The sequence below is a fragment of the Falco peregrinus genome, chromosome 7 (assembly GCF_023634155.1).
Source record: "Falco peregrinus isolate bFalPer1 chromosome 7, bFalPer1.pri, whole genome shotgun sequence".
NCBI classification, from domain to species: domain Eukaryota; kingdom Metazoa; phylum Chordata; class Aves; order Falconiformes; family Falconidae; genus Falco; species Falco peregrinus.
In genome coordinates, this window is record NC_073727.1 from 46,570,271 (window position 1) to 46,596,423 (window position 26,153).

The window sequence follows — 26,153 nt, forward strand, 5'->3', positions numbered from 1 at the left end:
GGCACCTGGCGGGGGGTGGTGTCTGGTGTTTGTGGTTCCCCCTAGCAGGCCTGCCCCCGTTAGCCGCACGCCGGGGGTGCCGCCTCGGCTCGTCCCGGGGCGGGCGGCGGCCGTCGCGTTCCATCCGGGTCGGGGCGCCGGGCGCGCAAGGCAGGCCGGGAGCTGCCCATATCCGGGAAGCTCTCCGCGGCGCAGGCACCGACAAAATGGCGGCGCCGAACTGAGAGGCCCGTGGCGGCGGCGGCGGGCGCTGGCGGAGGGACTGAGGAGCCGCTGCCGGCATCGCGGAGGGCCGCGGCGGTCGTCGCCGCGCGGGCGGGGCTGAGCTCCGTGCGCCCGGGCCCGGGGTGCTGCTGCCGCTGCCGCCGCCTTCTCGCCGCAGGTAGGTCCGCCGTGCCGCGGTGGCGAAGGGGGGGCGGCGGCGGGGTGAGGGCGAGAGGCCGAGGCGCGGCCGCCGCGCGGGGACGGTGACGAGCCCTCTCCGGCAGGAGCGATCGGGGAGCCGCGGGCCCTTCTCGCCCCGCCGGGAGCGGGCGGAGCGCGGCCGCGGGAGACAGTGCCGTCTCCGCTTCCCCCACCGGCCGTTGGCGCCTCCGAAGGCGGCTTCTCGCTCGCTGGGGAACGGCTTCCCGGGAGGGGCGGCGGGGCCCGTCGGCCCTTGTGCCGCCGCCGGGCGAGGGTCCTGCCGCCCCCGCGGTGGCGCTCGGCCCGCCGGCCTGCGCGGTGGGGGCCTGGCGGCGCGTGGGGACCGGCGCAGCGGCGGAGCCACCTCGGGTCACGGCCCGGGGCTGGCCGGGCGGCGAAGGCGCGGCTGTCCCGGTGCCGTGGGACGGGGTCGGGATACTCGCGATTGTCGGATGCCCAGCACTCATCCCGGCGCCGCGGCGTTGCGGGTACGGGTGGTCCCCGAACCACTAGGTCCTGCTGTGCAGGAGGAATTACTGCGGTACCTCTCTGTGCGATACAGCTTAGGCTTTGCTCCTCAGTGGCTGTTCTGCTGGCAGCCGTAAAGATCATTCCTGTGTACGCTTGAAATAACTACTAGTGCTGCAGAGGATAATTAAGAATACATTTCTACGTAAGAAGAATTGTACCCTGCTAAAGGAGGTACAGAGCGTATGAATGGAAACAAGCAGGGCAAATGCACAATGTTCCCAGTGTTCAGCTACCCTCTGGTCATTTCCAGCTCAGTCTTTCCTGACTGTTTATAGTTGTGTTTATTTACTAATTTCAGGGTCCAGTTTTCTCCTCATCCTATGGAAACTTTTGGCATCGGAAACGCATCCTTTGGCAAATTGCTTTACACTTCAGTGACCTATTACTTGAAGAACAGCTTCCTTTTGTTGATTTGAACCAAGCTTCTCCAACTCAAACTAGCAATAAAGTGTTGTGGTTATGTATGAAGTAAGTTACTAGAATAGGTACATGAAAGAGGGAACCGAAACAGATTAATATGTGGGTTTCAATACTTAATTGGAGATACAAGTATTTAAAAGCATGGTCAGAACTTCTGGAGACAAGAAATGTTACAATTCTGTTACAAAGCTGTGTATTTTTTTCCCCAGAAAAACTTGATTACCGTTGACAGTTGCATGCAGCCATTCTGAGTTTTCATTCAAACGCCTGTTTGTCCAATCTTTCATGGTTATGCTGTAAAAAGACATGTTTGTATGTTTGTTTGACCTGCAGAGGAAAATACTTCATCCCTATATTTTGAAAAGAAATTAAATAAGTTTTTTTAAACTCCTTTAGGGAGGTGGAGAACTCCACCAGCAGAAACAGCTGCATTAACAAACAGATATATCATTTACATTTAATGACACAAAACTGCAAGGGGGAATAGATATCACTTCCCGTGGATGCAGTTTGTGTCTGCTAGTTAGACGTACAAAATTGAGATAGGTTTCTTACTGAGCAGTCAAAAAACTTCCTTGCTTTAAAATGTATGCAAGTATCTGTAAGAGGAGATGACTTCTGAATTTTGGGGTTCATATGTAGAGCAAGGTGAACTGTAGTAATACTTGCTTTCTTGTAGAGGACCAATTTAATTGGGTTTCTGAGCAATTAAGACTGTAGTTTCGCATACACTATCACCTGCTGCCAAAAGAAACAACCCACCAAAAAAAAAAAAAAAAGTATTTATCTAGGTAAGTTCCTTACCTTGATTAAGTCTGTTTGGCCTTACGAACAATTATGCTGGTGCTAGTAAGTGGTGGGAAATAAGTGGATTGGGTGGTTCACACTGGTTAAGCTCTGCTTCTGCTAAAATTTATGTGAAAGTGCAGCTTTATTTTCCAAGACTACTTAGTCCTGTTATCCTGTTATGCTGCAGTTGCCAGGAACATAATAGCTATTGAACACGACATTCCTTGTCTTAAAGTTCTCAAAGCACTTTAGAAAGAAATAACAATTCTTTCAAGTTTTGTACCGAAAGAAATTGGAGAGCAAGCTGATTTTCTGCCTCCTGGGTTGTAGACTTTTGATGCCCTGATTTATGGCTTAAGTGTCCTGTTAATTTAATCTTGATTTCTCTTAGGGGTGTTACATTTGTTTATCTCAGCTGCCCATGGTGTAGCCATAAAGTGAATATTGAAATACCAGATGAAATTCTGGTAAAATACATAGGTGCAAAGCAACTTGTTTTCTTCTGAATTCCAGGTCTTTGGAACTTGTTAAAAGGAATAACTTGTGTATGGGCATCTTTTTCTTCTTTCATTGGTATGTGTGTGACACAAGATCCATACCAACTGTTTTATCTATATTACCATGCCAGTGATGTAATTAGTCCTAATTTTGGCTGAATTGGAACAAGTAATTTACATTACTAAGTCTGTAAGATATTTAGCCTTGTTGTCCTATGTTTTGGGATGAGTTTATTCTAAAGGTTTCATTTTTCTGGAGATGGTGATTCTTTCAAGTGTTATTAGCATATATCCTTGCGCTTGGGTATCCCAACACGTGTTTTTTGATGCAGATCTGTTGGAAAGAAAAGGCACATCTATAGTAAAACACTCTAAATATGGTGACTGCATTTGGTTTGGAAAAAAGTGTTTTTGACAAAGTATTTCCAATGTGATCTTAAATATGGCATGTTTGGAAAATGATTTTGAAAGTGGCCAAAATTAAATTACATTTTAACTGCTCTCATGCCATACTTTCTGCTGAATCTAGATTTAATAGTTTGAGCAAAATGTCACTGTTCACTATTAAAATTCACTTACACATCTGATGATATTTTCCTTATTCAGTGAACACTGAGGAATCGTATGCTACCAGACTGCAGGAAAAAACTTTAATATAACTACTAGATTACATTTATTTAAGGTTTCAAACCTATCACAGGGCAAAGAAGGCTTGTGGGTGCAGTTATAGCACCTAGGATTTAGTTAGTTCCATTAGTGAAATTAGGCTATTTCTTAAGTGGTTCCCCAAGGAGAATGGGATTAAGTGGGTGTCTCTTGTGTTTCTTTTCACAGTCATTATTATGTACTACTTCAGGCTTTCAGATTTTAGTCACACATGGCTAGCATGTGTTTTTAAAATAATTTGCATGTGTATTAGAGGGTTCTTTGTCATACTAACTTCTTGTCGTATTCTGCCTCAATCACTGAATCATTAATTGGTTTATGACAGTGCAAATATTGTAGAAGTGAAACCTGGAAGAGTGACTTCTACATAGACTATGTGAAACCTGTTTAATTCATGTCTAGTATGAGAAACAGTTATCTACACATGGCTGCTTTAAGAGATAAAAGATGCATGCAGACATCTGAATTCTCAAAAATAATCCTTCAGAAAACTAGGAATGCAATTTTTTAACATTCGAGAAACAGAAACAAGAAAATTTAAACATTTCAGTATTGCTACTGTTAAACATTGCATTTGAGCTTTCTATTGTAGTTGCCTGTGAAGAAAAGACAGTGCTACAATATGTAATTTTTGTATCTTGTGCTATCATATTCAAAAGTTTTATTTCATTGTACTCTAAAGAGGCTAATGCTCTGTAACTTCAGTGCTTCGCCTTGGTTGCTTTGTCCTTTGCCATACCAGTTACAGTACTAACTAGTACACAGCACAAATGCAGAGATTTGAGTACTCTGCAGGTGCAGGGTTCTTTCCCTGATGAGTCTGCCCCTTCAAAATGCAAATGTTCTTTGTTTTCGACAGAAAGTTCAGTTTCCCTTACCAAATGTCACAGCTGTGCTCTCAGTGAATTTGATGCTTGAGTCGTTAAACAATTTTACAGTAAAGAGGTTTGATTGAATTGTCTTTGTTTTCTTTTCTTCCTGCTCTCGTGTTCCCTTATGTAAAATAAATTTTAAAAAAATTACCTAACTATTGCTGAAGATTGGTTCAAGAAGACTTGAGCTAAGCAACTGTGACAGCCCTAGAACATTGAATCTGTAAACAAGTTTAAATGGCAGATGGTACAGGAAATCATGAAGTTGCATGCAATGAGCTAGGCAAGTGTTTACTTTTGACATGTGACTGCTAAAGAATGGATAAAATAACGGTGATTACATACTCTTACTGGTGGACTTTATACTTCTCATTTCTATCTTGATGAAGATAGAGCTTGATGTCAGAATTGTTGGCCAGTGATGGTATTTGGTCCATACCCTAGCTAACTGGGTAGCAGTGTTGGCATCTTCAGCTATTGAAGTGTTGATGCAGAGAACATGGGTGATGCACCCAGCAGAGAGGGAAGGCAAAGCAGCAGTGATGGGGTGGTGCACACAGCAGGTTTTGTCTGCTCTTGAAAGCTTTGTCCTCTTTACTCTGTCCACATCCTTTTCAATTCAGGACTGTTTGGACCTGAGGCACCTAAAACTTTTTTTGTTAACGAACTGTTAAAGCCCAATACAGTTTGTAATTTAGGTTGAGTAAAGACTGCCTGAAGAATTGCTCAGCATGCTTTTAGTAACTGTGGAACCAGTGCTGTATGGGAACATTTCATTGCCACCAATGCTACAGTAAACTTTTTCACTCCTGTATGTATAACGGGATTTTTTTGTTTGTTTATTAACAGGATAGCAGTTTTGGGTTGTGACAAACTCCAGCACTAGATGAACCATGGCTTCACAGTGAAGAGCCACTGATTTCACAAGTTCTGAAACGAACAGCCAGTCTTCCTGGAATTCTGGTGTGTGCGAGTCCTTGGTGGAGGTTGCATATATACATGTTTTCATGAAGAGAAGTGAGAAGCCAGAAGGTTATAGACAAATGAGGCCTAAGACTTTTCCTGCCAGTAACTATACTGGCAGCAGCCAGCAGATGCTACAGGAAATAAGAGAGAGCCTCAGGAATTTACCTAAACCCTCAGATGCTGCTAAAGCTGATCACAGCATGGGCAAAATGTTATCTGAAGATCCTAGACAAGGCCGAAATCCCCCGAAATTTGTAACATACCATAAAGTTTTGCAGGAGATAAGAAACTCACTTCTGCCATTTGCAAATGAAACAACCTCAGCTGTTAAAGGAACATCAGAAGTTAATCGACAGATGCTGCAAGACTTACAAGCTGCTGGCTTTGATGAGGTGAAATGTTTTATTTTCAGGATTTGGTGTTTTGCTAACTATAAACTATTAGTGCATGTTTGAGGGGGTGTTGGTCATGGAATGTTTGAACAGCATATGGTAAGCAAAATAGCTTCTTCAAAATCTGGTAGGTTTCTAATTAGATGAAACTGGTGATTGTGGATGAAGAGGAATAGAAGGATTTAATGAGGCTTGGCTTTTGAGTTTTTGGTTGTGTTTTTTTCTTTTCCTTTTTTAAGTATCTTGTGCACTTCGTTCTTATGTGGTAGGGCTAGGTTGTTTTAATTATTTATAATTTTAAGCAGTAAGAACCAGACTCTCTAGAACATGGATTTTGCCTCTGATACTCAGTGGAATTTTGAGTTGTGCTCAATTAAAATATGGCCATTCTAAATTGAAAGGCAGTACCAAATATCTCAGAAATCAATTTTGATGAGCTCTTTACATCTGTGCCTAATAGAAACTGAGGAAGAAATTTGGTTATCCTTCATGCACTGTGTCAGATACAGATAAAATAACAAGGTACTTGACAAAACCACTTGCAGGGTGTTTTCTCTGTGTTTTATTCTCAAGACAAAAATGTCGAGTCTCTTGAAAATCTTGGACATTAGTAATTATTCTGCTGTGATTTTCATTATAAGAACAGGGAACTAAATAATTGTTCAATCTATTTTTTATAATTATTGACTAAAGTTATTTCCATTCATTTTAATAAATGAAAGGAGCTGAAATGCAGTTTCCAGGAATAAAAGATGAACACAGTTACAGGTCCTGTGGTTTTACTGGGACTTTCACATCAAAGTAAATTACCTGTTTTCATGCCTTCTCTGTAAACCTGAGTACAAAAGCAGGTTAAAAGAAGAAAAAAAACCTAAACAAACTAGCCAACCACTCTTTCCAAAGGAAAAAGGGACAGTACCACAGCAGGGATTGCCTTTACAGGAGTGTACCGCTTGTAGTAGTGACCAGCTCGCGAGTTCTGCTGGCTGTGATGCTTCGGTATTTACGGAGATATACCTCTACCAAGAGTGATCTTCTCCAAAACTATCAGCTGGCTTTTCCTCACATGTCCTGGTGTCAGGTGCTGATAGTGGTTTTTTTATGTTCCTTCTGCTCACTCAAATACACAGTCCAGGCTGTGTTTTCAGTAAGAATGGAAGGATTTTATAATGATTAATCATTTTGTAATAGTTTGCTCCTGCTCTGTGGTTTGTTGCCGAGATTGGTTTTTTGGGGATTTGTTGTGGATTTTTTTTTTTTAAGTAGATCAGTTCTCAAATCCATTTTTACAAATTGAACCTGTAGTCATTTTTGCAAACTGAAGAATGCTATGTGGCTGGATAATAAGCTAGAAAGGTACCTTAAGTTGGTATTTTTGTTGGCTCTTTTTTATCTTGAAGCCTTTTGCTCCTGCCCTTTGTTCTTGGATACAACTGAGAATTCCCAGGACACTTGTGATTATCTGGACTTTTTTGAGGCACAATGCCAGTGTAAGCTGTTTCTGCCGTGTGTTAACCCACAATTATGTTGCCACAATAGTCCATATGGCATTGGCCTACGTACACTGCTGGGAACAGATACCACTGAAGTATGAAAGCATTTTTCTTGGTAGGGGGTATTCCAGACAGCAAGTAGGAATGAAATGAGAATGTGTTTTGAGCTGGGATTGTTTTATGGACTGGATCGTAGCTGGGGTGTGTTGGCCAGCTGTAAGTGGCTGCTCTGGGCTGTTCCCAAAACGGCATGTTTGTGATTTAGCAGGTTATGTGTAGAACTTCTTAATTTCATTATATCAGGTGCGTTACAGGCTTTCTGTAGAGACTAACCTATCTAATATGTAGAGGCTAACTACAGCTGCTAGGTACCACATCCATTTCTTGCTTTAATTTGCTCTGATTTGGACCTGTCTATATAAGTAGTGTTTCCTCATCTCAGCCTTTAATGAGATTTCATTATGGTGTTGAAAATGGATTTGAATTGGTAATACAAATTTGCCTCTTTGCCGTATTGTGGAGTTGTCACTTGAAGTTTGGAAACGTAATCAATTTATTTTTCACCTTATTTGTTTGTTTTTAAATTTATTGGATGTCACAAATGTTCTGGTTATTCCCCCCACCCCTACCCTACCCCCAGTAGGTGGTATTCAGGGTTAAAGCTGAGCAGATAGATAGATAGATATCGGTAGTATGTATATAGACAGTGAAATATATGTATAGAAATTATCAGAGAATGCAGTTTTTGTGTGTGGTTTTGTTTTTTTTTTTAAATAAACATCCTAAATGGCTTACAGAAAATCTCTCTTGCTTGTTAGGATTCAAGTTCAGTGCTCACATGTTCTGTGTAAGGTGATAACTCTTCAAGACATTGAGTACTTCATGTCACACAGATGACCAAGTTTTTTGTTGTTCAGCTAGACGGGAGAGAGATCCTTAGGCCCAGGTTCTCTGGTTAGCGGACAGGGAACTAAATTTCATCTCTTAAAATACTGCTGGTTCTGTACTTTGAGATTCTCCGTGTCTTCATGGCTTGGTGATGTGAACTTGTAGATTTAGGTTTCTGTATTATAGAATTACTTGGATAAAAAGACAGTAAATTTGGGTTTGAAACTGATTAAGAACAAAATTAAAGTTGGTAAGTAGAAGTGAGTCTTATAAATAAGTATATTAAAATTGGAAATTAAGCACTCTGGACAACTTAACCTTCTGTTTGCACAATGGTCAATTAGTATTGTGGTGCTGAAAATTAACACATAGGTCTTGCCTATAATAGTAGAAATGTTGCAGACATAACTGTCTTGTGAAGGAGCTATGAGATAAAAAGTTGTACCTGCTTTTTCCAACGATGTCAGCTGGTCTGTAAAGATTGCAACAACCTTATTATGTTTTTGGGTTTTTTTCATTCTAAAATCCTTTTTTTAGGTTCTACTTTGTTCACTGGATTTGATTGTTGTTTCTGAAGGCTGTATGCAGTCTTGTATGTTTGTAATCTTAAAAATGTACACAGGCAAGGTGAAAGTATAAACGTGGGTTTGAATTTGAAATTAACACTTGACTACTTCCCTTGTGAGCCCTCTTTGATGTCCCGTTGATTTTGGCAGGAGTTGAATGCTGTTGTATGTAGGTAACCTGTTCAAGCATAATGTGAACTGAAACAATTGCTTTAGTATGACAAAGTATGGCCATAACAAATCACTACAGTGCACTTAATTATAGGGAGTTATGCTGTGGATTTTCAGACTTGTTGAGTCAGCTGCACAAATCCCGTTCAATATAGATGGGGAGAGCAGTGCCCTGACTTAACCATCTCTGGTCAACATCTCTGCCTCTGTTGTTTGTTCTTGATCTCATTCAAGTCAGTGGGAAAAATACTGGTCCATACCCCATTTTCCGTGGGCAGCGATGGGATTGGCTGTCAGATCAAAACTTTTGTTTGGATCTCTAAGAACACAGAGCCTAAATCAACAACAAAAATAATAGAATTTCTACCGATAATGTCTTTGTTAGGGAGAATTCTTAGGGAGAAACTAATGGATGTTTGTTGACAAAAAGTCATGCTGATTTGAGGGAAAATGAGCAAAAACCTGTTCTGAATTTCACATTAAGGTATCTTCCATAGAATACCTTAGGTTGGAAGGGACCTCTGTCTGTAACTGGCTGTTACCTGACCAGTGTGTATCAGTACTAAGTGCTTATATAAGCAAATGGTTTGTATGAATAGCATGATGACACTATTTACATCAAACTACAGTGCTTCAATAAGTTAACTTTTTTTTTCCTGGAAGATTCAGACTGTATCGGTGTTTTAGAAGATCTGTTGTGGAGAATACATTTTAATATTTTAAGTGGATTGACAGAAATCAGTTACATACCTCAGTAAAATCACTGGAGGGTATTTGGCTAAATAACTAAGCTTTTTGGTATTTTTGCCATTTTCTTGTAAATTATTATTTTTTAAATATAATTTTCTCTTTAGGATATGGTTATACAAGCTCTTAGACAAACTAACAACCGTAGTATAGAAGCTGCCATTGAATTCATAAGTAAAATGAGCTACCAGGATCCTCGTCGGGAACAGATGGTTGCAGCAGCAGCAAGACCTGTAAACGCAGGTATGAAACCACCAGGTAGGTGTATCCATAGTAACTTAGTAACTCATCGAGTGTATCCTTATAGGTGAAAAATACAAAACAACCAATTCCTCTTTCACATGTTCACAATGGAACAGAGATGTTGAGATACAGGGGGTTTTGCTTCTAAAAATAGCATGTAAAGCATATAATGTAATTTCTTCTGAAAGATAAGTGCACTTGACAGGAATTTATTAAATGTTTCTTTGTGTAATTGCATGGGTTCAGTATTGTATGTAAGTATTTTATACAAGGAATGGCATTTAGATCTCATTTTAGTAATTTTTGTCCCTCATTGGTGTGATGCCCTTATTTTATTCTCAGCATCAAGTGCTACTTAGAAGCCAGTGGTGAGCACTGAATTCTTACTTTAATTTTTTGTCTCTCTTCACACACTCGCCCACACAGCAGCGCTATGTATGTGTGGGTTTGTGTATTTCTGTTATGTGTGTGTATATAATTATATATCATATGTCTACAATATTTGTATTTTCGGTTGTCCTGTTTCAAGATTCTTCTCTCTGCTTAAATTTTCTGCTTGGTTCCAGATTTTGTTTGTATGGTTTTTAAGGCAGACTTAATGTTTTTATAGATATCAGGGGACAGACTATAGTTTTAGTAGTAACAGAGTCAGAATTTTGTTACTTGCTCTTACTGCTCTCTTAACACATGCAAGCACATTTTTATTATATCTTGATACTTTTTTAAAGACAGGTTTTAGTAGCATATACCTAAACAAAGAGTAACTTTCACATGGAGCAGAAATACTGAACTTTTATTTGACTGAATGCTGAGCTGCTAGCACTATAAAGTGACATTTTAAATGACCATATAGGTATGAAGACAAATTAGTAGCCAAGAGTAGTAAAGTACAACTTGATGTTCATTTAGTCTGTGGAGCAGGCTTAGTCTGTTCTTGTGTGAATCTTCTGGCTAAAGGCCACCATTTAGCCACAATATTCATTATTACTTGCAAAGATACAGTAAGTAACACATTTTATTACTGAAGATACAGTGAGTTGCAGCAGTTAAAGTACTGTATGTGTTTACAAGTATCTCTAATAACATTGCAAAAAGCACAGTAAGACTGAATATGCTGTTGTTTCTTTGCATATTATTTTATATGATGCAAAGTAACATCTATGCAGTAAATATGTTGTAGAGTTTGACTCAAGCTTTGCTTTCATACAGTTTTAATTCCTGCGTCTATATAACACTTCTACCTGTAAAGACATAACTTCTAAAATTAAAGTACTTAATCAAATTTTGCATGAAAGGAATATAACAAGTCTGGATGAGCTTTATGCACACAAGGGTGTAAGCGAGCTGTTTGATTTTACAGCATTTAGTTTAAGAACACTGAAGTGTTTTATAAGTGTTAAACTGGAAGGAATAGCCACATGACTAAACATTTTTCCATGCTGTTGCTTTTTTGCGTTTGTACTGAACATCCCTTCTGAGAGTTGTTTGTATGCATGATTACAAATATATATAATGCGCCTAATAATTTTGCATATTACCATTTTTTCAATTAAAAATTGAATGCATCCGTAATTGAAGCAAAATGCATCTTCAGAAAAGTAATTTCTAAAAACTCGGATGCTATAGTTTCATTGCAATTTTTGTTCTTCTGCTGTGTACTGGGCATATTACCATAGCATGCTGTGTGTTAGCGGGCAAATTTTTCATGTGAAGTATGGTGGATTATGCTATGTTGGAGAATTCCTATCCTGTTGCTATAGTAATTAAGGCAGACAAAATATTCAAAGCAGTAAATAGAAATGATTTCTAATAATATAAATGCTGTGTTTTCTTCTTGTAAAAGCAGGGACTGTACAGCAGTCGGTTAACCGCAAGCAGAGCTGGAAGGGTTCTAAGGAGTCCTTGGTTCCTCAGCGGCATGGCCCTTCCCTGGGAGATGGTGTAGTTTATCGCTCAGAAAGTCCCAGCTCTCAGCCTGATGTAGGAAGGCCATTATCTGGATCTGGCATTGCAGCATTTGCTCAGGCTCATGCTGGCAATGGACAAAGAGTGAATCCCCCGCCTCTACCACAGATCAGGAGTGTCACTCCTCCTCCACCTCCTAGAGGACAGACACCCCCTCCAAGGGGGACTACTCCTCCACCTCCTTCCTGGGAACCAAACTCTCAAACGAAGCGTTACTCTGGAAACATGGAATATGTGATCTCCCGTATTTCTCCAGTGCCACCGGGAGCGTGGCAGGATGGTTATCCACCTCCACCTATGAATCCTCCACCCATTAGTTCTTCCACACAGGGCCAGAGGGGCATGAGCGCTGTCCCCATTGGCAGACAACCAATAATCATGCAGAGTTCTGCCAACAGCAAATTTAACTTTCCTTCAGGAAGAGCTGGAATGCAAAATGGCAATTGTCAGGCAGAATTCATAGTTCACCAGAATGTGGTGTCTGGGAACTCGGTGAGTCGCCAGCCACCCCCATATCCCATGAATTCAGCTAACAGGCAAAGTCCCACAGCGCTACAGATGCAGACAGGAGGATCTGCTCCTCCTTCAGCGTACACCAATGGGAATCTTCCTCAGGCAATGATGGTGCCGAATAGAAATAGTCACAACATGGAACTTTATAATACAAATGTAGCTGGAATACCTGCATCCTGGTCACAGCCTTCCCCTGTGCAACCGCAGTCATCACCTGGCAATGGGCATGACATGCCTACGTGGCAACCCAATGTTCCTGTACGGTCAAATTCTTTCAACAACCATCATGGCAATAGGCAGAGTCACTCTAGCAGCTCTCAGCCTTCAGCTACAACAGTAACAGCTATAACGCCAGCTCCCATTCAGCAACCAGTAAAAAGTATGCGTGTGTTAAAACCAGAGTTACAGACTGCCTTGGCACCCACTCACCCCTCCTGGATGCCACAACCTGTGCAAACCATTCAGACCATTCCCTTCTCTGAGAGTCCATCTACAAATATGGCAGTTATGTCTCCTGTTGCAGAGGCTCCAAATTACCAGGGTCCCCCACCACCTTACCCAAAACACTTGTTACACCAGAATCCCTCTGTCAATCTGTATGAGACGGGACCCAAGCTCAGCAAGGAGGAACCACCTGTTTTGTCCAAGGAGGATGAGAATGAAAAGAATTATGAATGCATCGATTTGACAGATAAAGAAAAGAAACAAATTACGACATCACCTGTTCCTGTTAGAAAAAACAAGAAAGATGAAGAAAGAAGAGAGTCTCGCATTCAAAGCTATTCCCCTCAAGCCTTTAAATTCTTCATGGAGCAGCATGTGGAGAATATACTGAAATCCCATCAGCAGCGTTTGCATCGGAAAAAACAACTAGAAAATGAAATGATGCGGGTAAAACTCTTTTTTCTAAATCTATGAATGGAACTGTTTCTGTATTAATTTTAATAAAGAAGTAGAATGCGTAAATAGTACAGATAAATAGAACATTGTGGTATACCATGGTATTGGAAGTCTCCTTTTAGTTTTTGTGTTTGAGATGTGGTGAGATTTTCATTGCTTTATGTACTTCATTATCATGTCAGATTAATTTTTTAAAGTAAGATTTTTGCATGTCGAAATGTAGTTCATCTGGATTATGTATGATAAGGCAGCAGAAGCAAAATCATTGTTGCTTGAACTGAGATTTAAGTACATGGTTCATAGCTTTTTGTTACAGGTTCTATTTAATCCTAATTTTTGAGTGAGTTATATGCAATATTTTAATTAATTTGAGATATTTTTATTTTTTTAGATAAACACTGCTGGTACACGCAAAGCAGGGACAAGTGGTAGGCTGGTTAGTGCATCTATATAGTCACCAAAACATTGATAACTTTCACATTCTGCAGTTTGTTTCCAGTAGTGATGGGGTTTTTAAAGTTCAAATTACAAAAGGGAAAAAAAATCTAAAAGTTAGATTTTTAGAATGAAAGAGACATGGTACCTTTTGCTTAAGTATTTTTTTCAATCCAGGCTGTAAGAGTATCTGTTCAAACAAGGGGCAGTTGAAAGGAATAATAAAAACCAGGCATCAACAAAACCACGTAAAATCTTTGTGCCTGCATGAAGTTAGTGGTCTATTTCTGGGATTTCAGTATTCTGCTAAACCAAATCAAAAGGGTAAAAACCGCAGCTGATGTATACATATGCCATTTCAAAAGAGAAAATAGTGAGAAGTAGTGAAATTAAGATTTGCAGAAATGGGAATATGAGATGTATTACTTATTTCTTAACAATTGTAGTGGAAAATTTGACGTAAGTATGATATAACTTCTAGCTTATTCTGTGACTGAATGGATTTGGCATATGCCGCTTTCTTGAAGTGCTGTTTTTTAAATTTGTGTTTTCTTACACTTTGAAAATTCTTACACTAAGCTGTAGTGTTTTGTAAGTATTTGCTTAATCACGAATATGTAAATGTTAGCAAAATTTCTTCCTGGAACACTTTCTAGATCTTTATTCTTAGTCTTCTCTCTTTCCTTTTCACTTCCACTAACAGCTGATTTAAACTGTTAAGGTGTGGGAAGCTTTCCTGAACTCTGTAGCCTCCATCCCTGTGTAGACAAGTAAGATTCTGGAGCAACAGTATTTGTTAAGAATAGCATGATCCCTTTTTGGAGGGCTTTGCATGCAATCCTGCATCAAAATTAAGCATGAATTTATTTTTACTATTTTTGAGTACTTAAATGTAAGATTATAATTAATGATGATTTGCAAACTTCACTTTCCCTTCTTACTGTGTTGTGTTCCATAGCATCTCAAGCATAATTATTACTTATATGAAAGCACTGATATAACTTTTCTTGATATTTTTCTTGTCCATTTAAAGCACCCTAGCAAATGTCTTTTCTTATATGAAGTGCAGTTTCCCATACTTGTGCTAGATTTAAAGCTGGGGTGTTTAATTGCAGGCTGGAGAACAGGAAATGGGGTATTATGCTGCAGCAGACCTCTCCTTTTCATCAGGGTATAGGAGAGGAATCCCACAACAGTGACGTGTATTTCAGGTCTTCATGAGAAGGAGAAAGGGAAAGTAGCTCATTACTTATTTTCAGGAAGTTCAAGAGGATTAAACAAGTATTGAACCCCTTCTTTTCTCCCCTTTAGTAGGAATTTTGAAGCCGGGGGGGCTGGTAAACAAAAAACCCAGAATGCATCCCTACAGAAATAACCTGCCTTCACAGGATGCTGTATTTCTGGCATAGGTGACATATTTCTAATCTGTCAGGTTTCCTAGGGAATAGAGTGGAGCTGTCTGTCTTATATTTTTTTTATTTAGATGTGTGAATTTGGCCAAGAATTACGCTAGGTGTCTTTGCCACAAAGAGAAACCTGAAGTCATGATTTAAGGCTTAGCAAGATGAGGAGGGAGCAAAATGAGAGCGAACTGTGTGATATCACAGAGCAATTCAGGAAGCTCCAATTTCTGGCATTGACTAGAAATACTAGGAGGTGTATGTGCATGAACATTTGTGCAGCCGATAAAGCTGGTTAATTTTTGGTAAATGCTGCAGCTGAGGAGAGTTCTAGGGAAGATACAGCAATGCAGGGAGTGATCAGTTTGTCATTAACATTTGTTTTAGTGGGTGGTGTAGGAAAAATGAAGATGGGTTGGGGAAGAAATGACAAATTCTGGTACTTGGGCTTTTTTTTTGCAAAACTGTTAGGATGAACAGCTAGAGAGCAGGTACCAGAAGGTACTTAAAGCTACAAGATTTTTGGAGACTGACTATTTGTATGTCTTGTGGTGATTACTGTATTGGGTCTTTCTCCTTCTAGAGTTTTGGGGCCATCTAGATTATATTTCTGGGTTATATTTCTATCTAGATTATTTTTCTGGATCTATTTTCTAGATCATATAGAAATGCCGGTTTTCTAACTGATCAGTACGGTTCAGTTTGTGTGCAAGTGGGGTTGTACTGAAGCAGACTTCATGGTTCAGATGGGACTTGAGAAGGTGACTCACACTTTGAACTTAAACAGGGTCAGGTCTTCAGGCATCTTCTTGATATTTAGAAATCTTCAAAAATCCCTCCTTCTGCCCAGAAGTGTGCCTTAAGCATGTTCATTCACAGAAAACTTGAGATGCTTCTATCCTGGAAGACAGTGCTTGGGTATTGCTGCAGTAGTGTGTTAAGGAAGACAATTTCTTGATGCGAAGTAGGGAGCTGAACCTATTTCCTACATCCAGTCTTGAGACTACTGCTACCCAGTCCTAACTACTGCCTGTCTGATATCAACAAAAAAAATTGTCTCAAATCTGAGACGGCCTTCCCCATTTAAATCTTACTGAATTGATACTCCTTGTGAAGTTTGTTTGGGTAGACAAGCATTTTGTATGCATCTTCCTAATTGCATCTCCTTTGGATCCATTTTTGTTATAATGCCTGTAAGAATTTCTGTGTTCTAACGGTGTTTTCTTTAATAGGTATCCGAAAGCATTTTTAGGTTACTGAATGATATCTAATTGATTTTTTTCTCACTCTTTTTCTGTCACATCTATTACATTTTGTTTCAAGTTATGTTAAAAGTTAGGTATAAGTAGAAGTCATGTATAACATCCAGTTTATACAGGCTTAGACTAGTGTTACCTAATCCTGATGATGGTCCTGAGTACTGTTGTGCAGACAGTATCCTAAACATTTGAAGCATTAAGGAGATGGGGAGCAACGAGGTTTGGTATCAAAAATCAATAAGATGTGACAATAAGAAATTGAAAACTTTCAGAATAGTGCTTGAGTAACAGTTGTGATGTTTGCAGGGAATCAGTTTGGCCATGTTCAATTTTACGATCAGGATGTCCAGGAAAAAGTAAGGGAATATACTGTAGGTTGCACTTGTAAGTCATTGCTGTAGGATGGTGATTTCAAGCCAGATAGGCAGAGAAAATAATTGAGATGCTATGAAAAAGGGAGCAGCAAGATGTTGAAAATGCTGACAGAAAACAAAAGAAGGCATGAACATCAAACTATGTGGGAGTAGTGTCACAGAGAAAAGAACATAAAAAATTAAAGAAAGATTCTGCTTACATTACAACCAAAAAGAAAAGATATTCTGATTCGAGGGCCTCAAATTTGCCAAGAAAAATGGCACTGAAATTGAATGGAACTTTAAAGGCATTTAAGCCAGCAAAAATACACTAGGAGGAACCTAGGTTGGAATACGATGAGAATGCTCGGTGTGGTTCTTGTAGATAAGGGTTTCCATGCTGGATGTGATGAGTTACATGTGGCCCGTGAGTGTTTCAGCTGTCAGAATGCTAGTGGTATTGGCCAGAACACCAGGGATGTTCATTCAGGATAGGGGTATGTACGCAGATGGGAGCCAAGAGCCGATACCGCAGGGAGGAGTGAGCCACTCAAAGAAATTGCCCTGCTCAACTAGTTGGTATGTAGAGTGGAGAGAGTGTGACTGAAGTCCCTTTTAGAAAGAGGCGGGTGATGTGATAAGAGGGAAGATCAGGTCCTGGCTTGTGGCAAAGGCACATGCTTGGTGTGGGTGGACAGTAGGAAGCAGTGCCATGTGGACCTGGTTTGTGTAGCTACACAGGGAAGCAGGAGAGTGGGAGCCGCGTACTCCTCCCTGCAGCTGAAGTTCCACTTGCAGTGGTCAGGAAGTTTAATGGCTTCTGTGCCAGCTAGTCGAGAGGGTGAAAGCCTTTCCCACAGCAGCTCCTACTGCTCCTAGGGATGTCTTGGCTTCCTTTAGCTCTGCAGAGAGAATCAGGGAGGCAGCTGATGCACACTCAGATAAGTATTATTTGCAATGGTTTTTATCAGTAGTTTGCAAATTACCCTTTCTCTTCTTTAGAACATACTCCCATCTCAAGAATGGTGCATGGCACCTCATGCATTTTGCTGTTGAAACTGATCATGTTTTGTTTTTTATTACTACTACATGTTTTCCTAGAATCCTAATGTGTAAATTAAAACAATACAAAACCCCTTTAAGTATTATTCCCCATGGTGTATATAAGTATTTGGTTTGCTTTGCTTAAGCCTTGTAATTGTAAGATCAAGAATTAAAGAGTACTGTTCATTCTTCAGATCTAATTCTGTTTGCTACACAGGTTGGATTGTCACCAGAAGCCCGAGATCAAATGAGGAAAATGTTGTGCCAGAAAGAGTCTAATTATATTCGGCTGAGAAGAGCTAAAATGGACAAGTCTATGTTTGTAAAAATTAAAACCCTGGGAGTTGGTGCGTTTGGAGAAGTTTGCCTAGCAAGAAAAGTGGATACTAACGCTTTATATGCAACAAAAACTCTAAGGAAAAAAGATGTCTTGCTTAGAAATCAAGTTGCTCATGTTAAAGCTGAGCGGGATATCCTTGCAGAAGCTGATAATGAATGGGTGGTTCGCCTGTACTATTCATTCCAAGATAAGGACAATTTGTACTTTGTAATGGACTACATTCCAGGAGGTGATATGATGAGTCTCCTAATTAGAATGGGTGTCTTTCCAGAAAATCTGGCACGGTTCTACACAGCAGAGCTGACCTGCGCAGTTGAAAGTGTTCATAAAATGGGCTTCATCCACAGAGATATTAAACCTGATAATATCTTGATAGACCGCGATGGTCATATTAAATTGACTGACTTCGGGCTCTGTACAGGTTTTCGATGGACCCACGATTCAAAATACTACCAGAGTGGTAAGAGAAATATAAAAGGTTTCTTTTTATTGATGTCTCATTCTTTTCAAGGAATTAAATAATGAGTAGAAAGATGACTGTGCTGTTCCCTTTCTGAATAGTAATGCATCTAACAATACATCTGCACACCACTCAAATTATAGAAAGCAGCGTTTGGTATGTGGGGGAGTTTGTGAGTATGAGCATTGATTCCTTAAGGGAGAAGGAATGAGTTATTCTGCTGTAAGTTTGTCATATTAGTGGCTTCTGAGATTTGGAGAGGGAAAGTCACAGCAGTAACAAGGTAATTACATAGACAACAGCCCTAACTCTGTTTGGAAGATAGTAGTGATGTTTTAAATGTAACAGTTGTTGAAAACCTTACGCCAAGCTCTGTCTCATGTACTACTTCAGTGTACATTGTTGATTTCTGAGAAAGGTTTAAGTAGGCTTTTAAAAATCCTACTTGATTATTTAAAACAACAGCTAAAAAAGGAAATCAGAGTTCTGAGAGGTAAAATAAGAGATTTTGTAATTGCCTATTTCTCATTTTCAAAAACAAAAATATACCTTCCAAAACAATTTTTAAATTACTTTTGATTTGTTTTTATCAAAATATGTATCTTAGGCCAGGCTGTTACACAGTCTTTGGAGAGAAGCTGAAGATGTAAAATCTGATTTTAGTTTTTGATGCTTTAAGTATTGGGGGTTTTCTGTTTACATAAGAGGAAGAACAATATATGCCCTGTACCCCAAGTGTGGTTATGTTAAGGAAAACTGAGGAAAGCTCAAACTCAATACTTCTTCATAGTTAATGTTAAAAAATAACTTAAAGTTTCCTCAAAAGTTGACTTTTTGCTTATGATGGAAAATACCAAAAGCCTGATGTTGATGACCATTTTAACTCTTTGAGTGTTGAAACTGAAACAGATTCTGTCTTATAACAACAAATGTTAACAAATAAAGAAAATTTCATACTAGGTAAGAACTAAAGTAATCTTCCTCAATTTTGGCATCTCTCTGACTCTATTATAGGTGATCATGCGCGTCAAGACAGTATGGATTTCAGCAATGAATGGGGTGACCCAGCAAATTGCAGGTGTGGAGATCGGCTGAAGCCACTTGAACGAAGGGCTGCACGTCAGCATCAGCGCTGCCTGGCCCATTCTCTTGTTGGCACGCCCAATTACATTGCACCAGAAGTATTGTTACGAACAGGTAATGCATTTTTGTACTGTAATCTTGCTGCAGAGTAACTGATATTCAGGTAGCTTGCTTCAAATTTCTTAAACTGCCACTTTTCCCAAGTGTATAATATTTTGACAAAAAATAGATAGTTGTTATCATGGAAGTCTTAAGCAAGTGTACTGAATAGAATTTGCTTGTGACCCTTTTTTATTCGTAGAAATACAAGACTAAGTTCCTACTGAGACTTTGACTACCTTGTTATGACTTCATTTCAGGTTACACACAGTTGTGTGACTGGTGGAGTGTTGGAGTAATTCTCTTTGAAATGTTAGTGGGGCAGCCTCCATTCCTGGCACAAACACCACTGGAAACACAAATGAAGGTAACTTTTAAAAGTCTGGTATTAACAGCCTGAAAAAGCAGGCTTAAAATTTGCATAGTCTTTCTAATTTGTAATAGAATCAAAGGTGATTTTTGAGAGTGCTGCTCTATCCAAGCGTGTTATAAACTAACAAGATTTTAAACTTTACCATGGCAGCACACTTAATTTGTAGAGGGATTTCAAGGATCATATTCGTATCTTTTATCTGGTTATACAGTAAAGAGGCCAACTAGCAATCACATTGCAGATCTTGGCCATTCCCTTTCGATTGTTGCACCTGTTCCAGTTATTCTTTCCACTTTCCTCTCCTATTCCAGCATCTGGGTGTTGTTTTCCCACTACTTGGCTTCCATGCCTGCTTACCTGCACAAGATTTCCTTTGGTGATGTATCTGTGTGCAAAGGTGGAGGAGCAGCAGATGACCGTGGCTGCTCAGGGTTACTGGCAGTTCAGAGCCATTGCTCCCTTCCTCCCTGAGCCCCATCTGTTTCAGAGAAATCACATGGGCAGTCTTCTGTGGGTGCCATTTTTGCAAAACTGCATTAAGCTTGCAAGATACTAGTTGGCTGAAATGTAGTGTGGGTTTTTTTGGTTGTTTGGGTTCTTTTTTTAACTTTAAATCTGTTCCTCTTTCTAGCCCATCAGATAAAGCAAAATTCTTTTGCCTCACCTTTTTTTAAAGATTGTAAACCATGTGTCTAATCTCAGGTTCCAGGTGCTGGATTTTACAGTATCTTCATTGGTTTACAGCAGGGATATTCCATGCCAGACTCTAGTTTAGATTTGGAATTAACTAAATTTTACCTGGATTTTGCTGGTTTTCTAGAGAAAACGTAACTTGTTTTCTGAAAGAGTAGCTTCATATTTCCCCTCTCTAGTGTGAAAACACTTACGCGTGTCGAGTGACTGTTTTGTGGCTGTTTGGTTTTTCATTTTGTTGTTCTAACTTACACTGTTTTTTCCTTTTTATGAAGTTGTAAATAGAATAACACCTATTTTTGCTTTAAAGGTTATCAACTGGCAAACTGCACTTCATATTCCACCTCAAGCTAAATTGACTCCGGAGGCCTCTGACCTTATTATTAAACTCTGCCGAGGGCCAGAAGATCGTTTAGGCAAAAATGGTGCAGATGAAATAAAAGCTCATCCATTTTTTAAAACAATTGATTTTTCAAGTGATCTACGGAGGCAGTCAGCTTTCTACATTCCCAAAATTGCTCATCCTACGGACACGTCAAACTTTGATCCAGTTGATCCAGATAAATTGTGGAGTGATGATGATAAGGATGGGAACAGAAATGATACACTTAATGGGTGGTACAAAAATGGAAAACACCCTGAACATGCTTTTTACGAGTTCACCTTCCGAAGGTTTTTTGATGACAATGGCTACCCATACAACAATCCAAAGCCCATTGAGTATGAGTATGGCAGTTCCCAAAACTCAGAACAGCAGTCAGATGATGATGATGATGATGAACAGGCAGGTAGAGGAATTCAAAATCGTGACCTGGTTTATGTTTAGTAGAGGAATAAAAACTAAATAAACTTATTTTGAAGCTGCAATTTTTGAGAAGTCTCTTCAGAGAATTGAGAGAAGATTGCTAGGGTAGGGTAAATACATGCATGCATTTTTTTTTAAACACTAAGAAAACTGTCTTTTCTTTCCTTTCTGTACATTTTGTTTCCCCAGAATACAGGGAATCCTTTTCAAATATTAATTTATTTCAGCATTGTTAATTGTTTAATTTAGAAGAGATTTGATGTTAGGTGAGAAAAATATCACTTGAATTTTATTATTGGTTTTCTGTACTCTAAGTACTCAAAATAGGAAATAGTGTTTTGTTTGGGTTTTTTTTCCGAAGATGATGCCTGGTATCTATTTGTACATATACTGAGTAATTTTAGAAAACAGATCTCTGCTTCAGAATTTTTAATGACAGTTTTTCCTTGCATTGACCAAATATAAAACCTACTTTACACTAATAAAGCTCTCTGATAACGTTTCTGAAGAGAAAAAAAAAAGGCTGCTGTACCCTCACTTCTCACTGTATTTAGCCTAACTGTTCACAGCGTTGGAAGAACTGAGCCATTTATCTGGTGAAATGGTTCCAGCAGCTGTGGTAATGGCATAGTTCTCAGCCCTGGAGCAAGAAAGTGTACGTCGTGGCTGTAGTGTGATTGTAAAGTGATAAAGCATTAGAACTAGTATTTTATTAAATAGTAATTGAATTTGACGTTAATAACGCTGTAGCATGCAACTGGTACTCTCAAAGCAGAAGGACTGTGCACTCAGAAGCAACTTGATTGTCTCCTGTCGTCAGAACGTAACATGTTCTCCTATGGTTATGAGAGGAGAAGAAGCTTCAGGAACAATACCTTCTGAAATCTAGTTTAATTTTCTCACTACAACCAAACTACAAAGTATGCACAGGTCTGCTTTAGCTGGAATTCTTAGTTTGAAAAATAAATTTTAGAATAGTTCTTTATTATATATTTGAGATGGTAATGGGTAAAGATTATAAATTACGGCTTTCAAGACTGTTGTTGTGGGGACCAGTTTCACTTGGCATTAACAGTTTTCCTTGTAGTTACACAGACGGTGAGGAGAAGGGTCATGCACCAGTCCATCTGAGCCATCGGTACAGTTTAAGTGGTCCATCTTTCACAGCCCAGTTCAGAACAGAATTAGAAACTCAGGGCTGTGTCTACTGCCTTCTGCGTTACTGTTCTAATAATTTCCTGCAGCAGGTGAGCAGACATCCCCTTGGGTCTCCTGGTGGGAGGGTACTGAGCCTGTTAAGGCTACTGGGAGCAGGGAGGGGGCAACCCACTAAGCAGCTTCCCTGAGACAAGACCAGGAGTTACAGGTGAGAGGCAGAAAGAATAATGTTTTTTTATCTCTCTCCTCCTTTCTTCTGAAGCTAACACAGTGGTAAAGAAAATGCACTATTTTAAGTAAACTTTGTGTCTTTTAAAACATTTCCTTCTCCATGGAATTGAATTCCAATGGATAATCTAATAATGTGCCTGTAAGCGTTACTGTTTTCTTAAATTATTATTTGTGCCATTGCACTGGCATTGTGACTATCTAAACATCATGAAATTGGTGTTCATAGCTGTTCTTGCAGCAAATGCCAATTACTAGGTTAGTCTTCTCACCAAGCTGGTTTAAGAAATTCTTGTGCGCTTCCGGCCGTTTGTTCCCTTTCTGTGCTCCGGTTCAGTGTCTCTTTGTGCCAGTGCAACTGTCTGTAGTGCTCTGCTAATACTGGATCAGTAAAAAACTGCTTGGTGTTTAGCATTTGAAGGTTTCTTTCTTGAAAGCCTGTTTGAGTGATCCAGTTTCCAGTGTGGTCCAAAAAATCCTTTATATTGGCATGACTGAGGAAGCAGTGAACTGCAGTAAAGAGGGTTGGCAGCGAGGAAACTTCTTAAATGGACTTGGTCACAGGAGAAAACATTTGTGGGAGTTCACCCCTGTACTGTGAAGTGCTTATTATGGTTAGAAGATGCTTATGAAAAATTGTTTTCTTTTCTCAAGCAGGTAGTTAGTTACTTTCTATAATGAAAATGGGTTTGTAGCTAAATAAAACAGTTCATGTTCTGTCTATTCCACAGCTGTTGAAATAGAATAGCTTTTAAGATTAATTTCATTTAGCTTTAATATTATAAAATGGCTGCAGTGTATAACTACTCCATTTTACATATTATGTAAAAAAGATTGTTTTCCATGTAAATAAACTTTATAAAGATTATCCTCCTTCATAGTAAGTATCCCAGTAAAACTGGTCTACTTGTCTTGGAGTAAAGTATAATATATTACTGGCTAAAGGTAATTTTATCAAGTTTGCCTTACAGTGTTTGAAGTATGCAGAGAAAATAATTTCAGTTCTTCATTACATTGACTGTTAAAATTGCCTTTTTATCTGAGTATATTTCTCCTCTGCCTGCATTGTATTATGTTATGTTTCTGTTTATAACTGGTCTTCAGCCAGTATTTTAAAAAGGGGTGGGGGTGGGTGTCCTGTAAAGGCACCACAGTTCTATACAAGCAAAACCAGTTGCTTTTATTAAAGGAAATTATTGAGTCTTTTAAGGACATGTGCACGTACTGAAATATTAAATATTATTTTACCATTGTTCAACAAATATAGGAAGAGTTCACATCTTTAGAATTCGGTAGATGCTTCTGGCGTTTTCTGTTATCTTGTGTTAGAAGTTGTGATATACCTTCTTTTAATTTTGCCTCCTATATGCTGCAGTATTACGTATTTCCTTGCAAAAATAATGTGTTACAGTCCAGGTTCTCTGAGAAAGTTATACGTAAGCGTTGTCACAACTCTCTAAGATGCTATGCCTTACCCATGTTTTGAAACTTCACGTTTCATACATAGATTCAGAGTCTTTTGAGATTCTTTGTAGCTGCTGCTTAAAACATGGGTGTTTCACTGGTGACTTATGATGGGGATTGGTTTGTACAGGCAGTTGAGAAGAGAGGCTCCTAACCAGCAGCTGTGGAATTCTGCAGTAAGTTTTAGTTCAGGTTACTCTTACTTTGTAAAGTGTGAAAACAAATTTCTCTTCTACGTGCCCTTGTATACATGTTAATTGTATTTATAAAATGTTCTATAATCCTGTAACTGTACTACTGTAAATACTATTTGATATTCAGTGGCATTCTATCCTAGGGCAGGCCCTCTTGCTGTATCTTTTCTATCCTTGATTTGTAATAGAATCTATAGAATATATGGCTAGAAAGTCTCTTTGAGACTGACCTATCTTCCGCTGTTGCAAAGCTGTGAGTGGGAATGATTTATTTAGACTCCTTTTAAAACTATTCAGCTAATAGGCAGTGCAGTAGGGGGGTTCTTAGATGCTGCTGCTGTCACCAAGACACTATTACGCTTTGGTTTCAAATGTCTATGGCGTTTCAGATCAGACCTTTAATCTGTTTGCTTTAATTCAGCCAAAGCAAAAGGATAATAAATTGGGTCAATGTCATAGTAAATTTTTTTAATTCCTTAAGATGCTCTTTGATAAAGGCACTATTCAAGTTTACTGATTTTTATATATCTATATAGATATATTCCATGTGTGTATATGTATATATAATGTCTTTTTTATATTATAAATATCCTTCTGTCAGTTCTTTTGGATCCTCCAATTAAATACATAGACCACCATACAATTCCGCTTAAGCAAATCATTCATTTATTGTATGCGTAGTTAGTAAATTTAACAATCTTGCATTATCTCATGGCTATAGTAAGTTGCTCACCAGTCTTTTGCATACTGTGTGCTTGTCTGTGTAACACCATGGGCATCCCTTTTCGACAGGTCTCTGCATACCCGTAGTCCGACTGCATGTATGGACTGTGATCTCGGAACGCTTACTGGCATGTTTGGGTTTTTATAGGGTTACGTAGTAGTGGCTTGAACCATAACCTCAAAGTCTCCTGATGTTTGTATGAAAAGAATGTGCATCTTTTATGCTGACTTTTCTAGTAGGTACCTGGGAGCGTCCATCCCCTTTGTGCAGGAGTGCCAGGGTGCCCATTTCTTTGTGCCCAGCAGGTAAGGAGCTGAGGCTTCCTTGCCACTGCTGACTGAACTGTTAGTGCAGCATGCACATTTGACCTAAGGGACATGAATGGATGGTTGCATTGACACTTAAAAGTTACTTCAGAATAAGGGAAAGAATTCCAGCACTTGTGAACAGCCAAACTGAACTATCAGCTACTGGTAATCGGTGACGTTCCTGAGTTTTGGAAACTGTTTTCTCAGAATTGGTTTCTTTAGTGTAATACCTGCTGGGATGATAACAAAATACAATGAATCTTTATAAGGAGTGAAAATCAATTTTTTGTCTTGGCTAGTCAAATATGAAATGTGAACATTAGTTGCCCAAATGTGCTCGGGGTTTTTTTTTGTTTGTTTCTTCTCCTTCACACCCCTCTTTTCCAAGTCCCCTTTATGCTGCAACAGCTCTACTGATAAACATACACAAATTGTTTTGTTAAATAGCAGAAATGTCATGGTACTTAACTGTCATCTCATGTTTGTAACCTGTTCTCAAAAGCATACATTTTGGTGTTCAAGAGTTCAATTTCTTGGTGCTCTATCCCTGTCCTCTGCTGCCTCTTTTGTCAAAATAATTAAATCTTAGTTATTTATTATGCATTCATTATGTATGATAAAGCTATTCCTGTTCTTGAGAGATACGACAACACATCACAGCTTTTGTGTTTATTAGGAGGGGAAATTGCCTTTGAGAAAGTCCACATCT

General features: G+C 39.3%; 1 protein-coding gene across 5 annotated transcripts; it reads left to right on the forward strand.

Annotated features, from left to right (window-relative positions):
• Window positions 1-205: 205 nt before the first annotated feature.
• On the forward strand, window positions 206-26,088 carry LATS1 (large tumor suppressor kinase 1). 5 transcript variants are annotated; one of them, XM_055810887.1, is made up of 9 exons: window positions 206-382; window positions 1,235-1,404; window positions 5,030-5,538; window positions 9,511-9,661; window positions 11,490-13,015; window positions 17,733-18,315; window positions 19,330-19,512; window positions 19,758-19,864; window positions 20,874-26,088. In XM_055810887.1, the coding sequence occupies exons 3-9, from the start codon at window positions 5,188-5,190 to the stop codon at window positions 21,387-21,389; spliced, it is 3,417 nt and encodes a 1,138-aa protein (XP_055666862.1). In that variant the 5' UTR covers window positions 206-382; window positions 1,235-1,404; window positions 5,030-5,187; the 3' UTR covers window positions 21,390-26,088. The 5 variants fall into 5 exon arrangements, with proteins under 5 accessions (XP_055666862.1, XP_055666861.1, XP_055666863.1 ...); XM_055810886.1 differs by lacking the exon at window positions 1,235-1,404 and having other exon boundaries at window positions 208-382; XM_055810888.1 differs by lacking the exon at window positions 1,235-1,404 and having other exon boundaries at window positions 208-382; window positions 11,493-13,015.
• The last annotated feature ends 65 nt before the right edge of the window (window positions 26,089-26,153 follow it).

What these genes read in the sequence shown, in the direction of transcription:
- LATS1 (XM_055810887.1), top strand. Translation starts at nt 5,188, where the DNA reads ATGAAGAGAAGTGAGAAGCCAGAAGGTTATAGACAAATGAGGCCTAAG. An exon ending in CGCAGGTATGAAACCACCAG is followed by an intron (nt 9,662 to 11,489) that starts GTAGGTGTATCC and finishes TTCTTGTAAAAG; the next exon opens with CAGGGACTGTACAGCAGTCG. An exon ending in AGAAGTATTGTTACGAACAG is followed by an intron (nt 19,513 to 19,757) that starts GTAATGCATTTT and finishes ACTTCATTTCAG; the next exon opens with GTTACACACAGTTGTGTGAC.